This window comes from Morone saxatilis, unplaced genomic scaffold (genome assembly GCF_004916995.1).
Source record: "Morone saxatilis isolate NCDOM2014 unplaced genomic scaffold, NCSU_SB_2.0 Contig16, whole genome shotgun sequence".
Taxonomy (NCBI): domain Eukaryota; kingdom Metazoa; phylum Chordata; class Actinopteri; family Moronidae; genus Morone; species Morone saxatilis.
The window spans coordinates 8,641,704-8,649,077 of record NW_023339718.1 but is presented as its reverse complement, the minus strand read 5'-3'; the positions used below and the strand labels follow the sequence as shown (position 1 = coordinate 8,649,077).

At 37.8% G+C, this 7,374-nt stretch overlaps 1 protein-coding gene across 2 annotated transcripts in view; it reads right to left on the bottom strand.

Annotated features, from left to right (window-relative positions):
- Positions 1-322: 322 nt before the first annotated feature.
- Positions 323-7,374, bottom strand: part of atp6v0a2b (ATPase H+ transporting V0 subunit a2b) — a 13,029-nt gene continuing 5,977 nt past the window's right edge. The window contains exons 1-12 of one of the 2 annotated variants that reach the window (XM_035658837.1): positions 6,917-7,123; positions 6,306-6,456; positions 5,586-5,725; positions 5,282-5,439; positions 4,980-5,070; positions 4,544-4,662; positions 4,244-4,454; positions 4,004-4,123; positions 3,764-3,883; positions 3,525-3,642; positions 2,344-2,515; positions 323-2,252 (exon numbers count right to left, since the gene is read on the bottom strand). In XM_035658837.1, the coding sequence (XP_035514730.1) occupies positions 2,150-2,252; positions 2,344-2,515; positions 3,525-3,642; positions 3,764-3,883; positions 4,004-4,123; positions 4,244-4,454; positions 4,544-4,662; positions 4,980-5,070; positions 5,282-5,439; positions 5,586-5,725; positions 6,306-6,456; positions 6,917-7,042 (1,629 nt within the window). In that variant the 5' untranslated portion in view covers positions 7,043-7,123 and the 3' untranslated portion in view covers positions 323-2,149. Of the gene's footprint in view, positions 2,253-2,343; positions 2,516-3,524; positions 3,643-3,763; positions 3,884-4,003; positions 4,124-4,243; positions 4,455-4,543; positions 4,663-4,979; positions 5,071-5,281; positions 5,440-5,585; positions 5,726-6,305; positions 6,457-6,916; positions 7,124-7,374 lie in introns of those variants that run through there. The other variant, XM_035658835.1, reaches the window with a different exon arrangement.

Below are 7,374 nucleotides of genomic sequence, written 5' to 3'. Positions count from 1 at the left end.
ATTACTTATTATATTGCTTTTTTTAACTTGCCAAAAAACCACCTTAGAATAAAAGAATTGGTGAATATAGTTTGTTTGTATGTGTGTTAATTTCCCATTATTATGTTAGATCAACACAGAGGCAGCAATTAATAATGGGGTGCTATTTCATTAAACAGTTTATGAATCCAAAATGAACAAATAGACCTAATTTGATACAAAAAGTATCTTTTCTAGTCTCTAGTATACTACATTAAGGCCTTCGTATCTAGTCAAAGTATGTGTGCGCACACTTAATTCAGATAACATATAAATAAAGCAACATTGAAAACAAGCACAAAGGTCACCTTCCCACAATTACAAATTGTACTTTTAAAGGGCGTTTCTACAAACACAAGATTTAAATTGATGAATTTGGTCATTCTTTGCTGAATACACCAGATTTAAAACATATTTAAAATCTTGGTGCTGACTTCCATGTAGCTTGTATGAAACCAGATAAAAAAAAGAAATGCAGTTATGGTCATTGAGGGGGGAAAGAAAACTCAAACAAATACAATTTATTATTGACATGTGGATGATGTTCTCAAAAGAAGTAGAGCATGGAGTGTTGTCAATGAAAAAATATGATTCTTAATATTAAAATTAATGGCAAGACTAGAGCTGCATGAGAAGAAATTCCAATACCCCTTCAACCAACCCATGACAACTAATCAAACATCATTCTCCCAAATAAAACAGAGATTGCCACTTAACGTAACGTGAATCCACATTTTTCCACCGTTAAAGCTTGACAAAGTCATGACTTTCAAAAATGTGTGGCAGTATCTCACTATAGTGAAAAGGTGCAGACATCCCAATAATGTGACGATGATGACAAAGTCTCCTTCCCTTAGAAAAAATACGAATTCCATACAATATTAACAAATCCACAAAATTAGCAAATACTACCAATGCCTGATATTAGTAAATGATTCAATCTTCTCTTAATAAGATTTAATACAGTCGAACCAATGTTTTGAATATGGATGTAGAATCTTTCAAAGCAAGGGGCTCACGACCAGCAGAGCTGACTCAACAAATAAATGATTTAAGTTTTTCCATGCATGGAATGTTAAATTGTATAGAAAGTGGCAGACACATAGGCAACACTGTGAATGCATAAAAGTAAAAATCATACCCCAGTAACATTCATCTTTAATTTTGATGCCACCTTTTAAAATATAATAAATTAAAAAATAATTCTGTAAAAGTATTTACATCTCCTCACACACACTTTCTCAAGCACTTTTCAGTACTATAAAGTCAAAGATCTTTCGCAGTATTACGTACAAGAGAAAACAGTATGCTGTCATTTGGTTGTACTTCTGTAAGGCAGTCAGTGCAACAAAAAGTTGAGTTAGAACTATGTAACTGAAAGGTGGCTCACTACCCAGTGTATGGAAACCAGATCTGCCAAAACTCAAATGTATTGGTAGAAAAAAAGGCAAAATAACTGAATGAATATAGACAATTATGCCAAAATTAATGACAAAAATAAAAGGAGAAGAAGAGGAGAAACGGTGGGAAACAGAAAAGAATGAATAAGAATAAGATTTTTCTTAATTATTCTTAAATAGAAAAGGTGAATGTTATTTTATCTTTCGTCTTATTTAATCAGCAAATTACATCTAAACACGAAAACCAGCAACAAATGTATCCTAACAAGTATTGTCTGTGTAGCCAAAACTCTGGGCCATCAATTTGCTTATAATGTTTAAATTTCATATTAAAATATTTTACCTTCTTTTACTTATTTAGTTTGGCGGATGTGGTTCTTCATACAAGTGACATCAACAATGCCGGATAAAATCTGAGCCTCACAAAATGGTCTGCAGTGAACCATGTTGATCCTGTTACAAACTATTCCTTATTACATACATTTGCAAAAAGAAAAAACAGTTCAATTTCTCAACAGTACACCCTGCACTGTGTGTGTTCTTGAAAACCGTCGGGAGGGCAGCCAGTTTCAGTCCAAAGTTTGTGAAGCTCACCATTACTTTGTTAAAAGACAAAACGAAAAATCAAAAACCACCTTGTGACATCTGTGGAATATGTCTTCATGAGAGCGGGAGCCTGCTGGCTTGTTCTGGCTCGGTTTACCACCTAACAGTGTTACCAGATAGTCTCTTCACAGTAAGCCATCATGCTCAAAGCTGGAGGGCAGGAGAGCGAAGGAAAAGGGGCAAAACTTGACTCCAGTCCCACTGTAGAATTTATTCTGAAATTCCACCCTGAGGAAGGAACAAAGAGCTACTATAAATACTGAGATAATTCAAAGCACCATCAGTGACACAAGTACTTTCGCATTTACTGCTATCTCACCAGTGTAGCCGGAGGGCATGAAGAAATGCAGACAGACCCTCCATTACCAGGAGGATGGATACAGTGAGAACGGCAAACAGGCCGAACACAGGCACCAGGAATAAAACCCCGAGAGTGGTGTCCATTCGTAGTCCTACTCGCATCACCATCGCCCACAACACCTCGGATAACTCTGTGAAGGCAGAGAAAGGAGCATGTGCACCATCCATTTAGGGAATTACAACAAACAGGGACAAAATGGTATTGGCGGTTACTAATACTCAGGCCTGCCATTTGTCTACATTTGTTGACTCATATTGCAAAATGGTTTGAATGGGTTTGGCATCAACTCTTCAGGCCCCTTCAGACACACACAAATCATGAGTTATGTTTGTGAGGGACACTGAGTAGCTTTTGTCTACATAATCTGGCTAGTAATCTGACTAAATAAAACCAATTAAGATTTCAGTCATATTAACAGAATGCACACACACACACACACATGCACGGTTTTATACACATATTAGAGATATGAAATGGTCCTTTAGTTCTGACTTGTTAAGACAACCTTGTAAATCGGTTTCCTATTTAATTATAATTTGTTTTGCTAAAATGGAATAAAATCAGTTTAATAGACCATGAAATACTGTGCAGGAGCACATGTCAAGATCTTCTCACAACTGAGGAAGTATTCTCTGGTCACGCTTGAGAGCTCTTGGATTGTTTAAAATAGGTAGCCGAAATCTAGCAAAAATTAAATTTAAAACAAAATATAAAGAGGGATCAACTATAGTAGTGCTATAGTACTATAAATTCACATATGAAACATCAGCAGGCTGAAGAGTGAACCGTATCCATGCAAACAATCTCTATTCTGGGTCATTTAGGGCACATTGTATTACTCAAATGCATGGCTGCACGTTCTGTAATGTTCCTTACCACTATTCATTACAGAAAATGTTATATACTGTATATCTATGGGTGAACAAAGAAACAAACACACAGTGGCTATAATTTCCCATTCTAATGATGGCTGACTTCTGTTACATAACCACAAAAGTAAACAGAGGACATTAAATAGTTTAAATGTTTTGGAACAAAACCGCCATCTAATTAAGCTACTAGTTATTTCGAATTGTATAAACACACTTTATGTTCAGTGTGTTCTTGTACTGGTTTATAGTGCAAACCATTATACTCACGGGCATGTGCCAGGCTCAGAGCCCAGAGCCTTAAGTAGGAGGCTGTGTTGGAGATGCAACCCAGGCAATACTCTATAGTGTGGATAGCCTGATGCAGGAGCTCATCTGCGAAGTCAAACTATTACAAGAACAAAACAAAACTCAGCATCACTGACAGGAAGCCGCAAAATATGACAATCGTTGCTGATAAGGAAGTTCACAATTAGTGCGCAACAATCCAGTTGTTCTGCTGTGCTCACCTCCTCCGTCTGGCGCTCTCCGCTAGTGGAGAGATCACTGTGACTGCCTCCCTCCTCCATGTCATGAGTCCTCAACAGGTAGAGCTCCTCTTCACTGTTACGCCGCACACGCTCATATCCCTGAGAACATGCAGAGAAACAAATCCGATTAGCATATTTACAGTCAGAGAACAAATATTTGGAGAGGTTTTTCACATCTATGCACACATTCACAGGCAGACATGCATTTCAAACCCTCACCCTGTACATTCCTAGGCGGTGGCTTCCATTGTGAAGCCAATAAAGGTAGACGGGTTTCCCCAGGAGTAAGACAGGCACTGAGAGAAGAGCAATGACCACCAGAAATATCTGCAGGCCAGTCTGGAAGAAGCAGTACATTGTTATTAACTAACATCTGTAGGGTATTTAACATTAGATTTAACCTGTTGAGTAACAACAGGGACATAAGTGACACTGTAGAGCTTTACATTAGCTTCTTACCTGTCCTGGGTAGAGGGGCTGCACTGCATCACCCTGCATGAGGAACATGTTTATGAAGTGGATGAGGATGCTCGGGGCATATCTGGAGTCCTTAGCAGAGAAGACCAGCCACTTGTACAATATCATGAACACCAGGTAGCCAAACAGACACAGCAGGAACAAGAGCTCAGGGAGAAACACCAAGTACAGGTTGTACTTCTTCCTAAAGTGCCTGTTTTTGTTGACAAAAATAAGAGAGGCTATTAAAAACTATAACATTAAGAGCCTTACGCAGGTAAAAACAAACAAGCTGGTACTTACAAGTGATTATAAGTGCTGAGGATGACCCCGAAGCTCATGTGTATGATGCCCAAGATCACTGACATCTTCATCTTATAGGAGTTCAGAAATGTAAGGCGGTTGTTTGCCAAGTTCCAAATCTTTACAGTGGAAAGAGGACATACACTGTATTATAGCATGGGTGGTTTTGATTAGTAAAAGATTAACTCCAGCCATTTGTTCAGCCATTAAGGATAGCATTATTGTTCCTAGAGGACATCTAGTGATGTAACATTACCTCGAATCAAGCAAATAACCCTCCGTGACAGAATACATTTCAAAGTGCTTTGTACTGTGATTGTGAGTATGATGAAGGCTCCACAACAATGATGAGAAGCAATGGTAAAGTGATCTCTGTATGTGAGATCATCATCAGTTATTCATTCATTATGACTAGTCTTTCATTTTCTCTACTCACCGGGTCAATTCCCAGAGGGTACGGCCCTTTGAAAACTCCTTCAACATTTGGATCCAGTGAAAGAAAACGATTCCCAAGGATATCAGTTTTACTGTTAGGCACAAATAAAACCACCAGTGTGTGTTAAATGTATGTCAGTATGAAACAAATCCACGAACATCATCTTATCTTCATATCTTCAAAAACGTACAACAGGTTTTTCCATTCATTTCTTAATAATGTAAAAATAATACTTCTTCTTCTGGGCATGCTTAGCAGTTTGTACTGTTGCAATGAAGTCTTTGTTGTCATGGAGTACTCACTTCCACACATTAGCATTGAGCATTGCTTTCACACTCCATCCAGAACCAAAGATGTTAAGCGACTTTGAGAAACAGTCATTGTATATCAGGCCGGTGTAGATGGAGAACAGGCCCATCATCAGGATGATATAACGGCCCTCAAAGAATGTGTTCCAGATCTGCATGTACACATGAAATCACTTAGTTATACTTCAGACACACACACACACACACACACAAACCACTGACATCTGTTAGATCATTTAAATGAGATTTCAAATGAGTATACGGTAAAAAAAACAACTGTTTTTAGGTCCTCACTCACCTCATTCCTGGTGTTTTTAAGTTTCCGGTTGTTCTCGTACAGCACCATCCAGAAAGCAAACAGAGCCATGATAGCTCCATGACCCAGGTCCCCAAACATCACAGCGAACAGGAACGGGAAAGTGATGATTGTGAAAGGAGCTAAAAATGAGAAGAAGAAAAAAAAACCTCAAGACTAGTGGACTTAAAATATCTATAGCATGTAATCTTAAAAAAAAAAATAAAAATAAATAAATAAATATATATATATATATATATATATATTAAAGATATAAAGACAACAGAATATAAAAACCTAGCAATAGCACAAGACACAAAAATAACAACAAAAAAACTATTTACAAGCATAAGTCGAAACGGAAAAAGACCTGAATCTTAATCTAGGAATCGAAATTTAAACCAGGAAAGTTAAGTTGATTATAAAAAATACGTTTATTATAGACAGACCTTTCTAAAATGTTAAAAGGCAATTTGAAGCAGTTAGTCTGAGCTCTTCAGATAATCTCTTAAAAAAAGATGTGATCTCAGGATGGAGTGTTACACAATTACAATAAGAGGAGCTTAATTTTTCTCAAACACTGTTGTGCAACACGTGCATGTCAGTGACATGAGAAAATGTAGAGCTAGCTTTGCATTTCAGTTTGGCCCATGCACATTTTTGTTTTGTGTGCCCACAGAGAGAAGAGATAAGAAAATCACAGAGCGAAGTAATCACACTCACCAGGGTTAACCTCCCTGTAAGTGCCCACTCCATAGGCATCCACAATGTTCTGGAAACCAGAGGTAAATTTGTTGGTCCTTATCAGGGTCGGGGGAGTGTCGTTGGTGGGGATACGATTGACAAAGGAAGGAACTGTCGCTCCACTTTTTCTCTGAAAAAATCAATGTAAAATCAAAATGTCAGCGTGTCGCCATAAACTAATTTCACCTAAATGTCTTGAAACATTTGATTAGCACTGCAAAAATTAGGCAGCACAGTGGATATAATTTCTGTTTGTAGTTTCTAGCAGTTTTGGCTTAATGATAAATAAACCTCTGTAGCAGCAATTATCCCCATTACTTCATCAAAGTATTTCTTTATCCCAAATACACACTCTGTCGTTCTCAGCCTGCCAACTGAATGAACAGCAGCCTTTCAGCACCAAGTCATGTAAAATGTATTTTTCCTTGAATTAAAGCGGACATAATAAAAGCAATGCCTCACACAATACTTGCTTTTATTGTAACAATACCCCAGTTCATGAAGCAACTGCCCGGGTTAAATAAACAGAAAAAGAAAGCCTGCAGTGAGGCCAAAGTCACATAGAGCAACTCTGTTGAGAGCTTCCTCACCGATCCGTCTTCTAGGGCCCTCCGCAGGGTGGGAATGTCATTGACAGGACACCAAACCTCAGCGATCAGACACTTGTTAGTGACATCAAAACTACACAGGTTCAGAATATAGTAGATGGCCTTCATCTTCTTGACCTGGATGACCCACGTGTAGACGGATTCTGAAGCCTTAACCAGGACCTGTCTCAGATAGTCTTCTGTCCTATGAAGTACCTGCACACAGTAAGAGACAAACAGGACTCAGAAACAGAAGATATTTAAGACTTTGAAAAAAAGGTTAAGTTTCCAAAACCTGACATGTTTTTAAAATTTCTATGATTTTGTATGGAACATTAACAGAAAGAAATAAACATATACGTCTTTGTGTCTGAAGAGAGACGAGGCAGAACAGAGAGAGTGAAGAAAAAGGAAGGATATGAAAAAATCATGCATGAAAGAGAAAAAAAAAAAATAGCTGA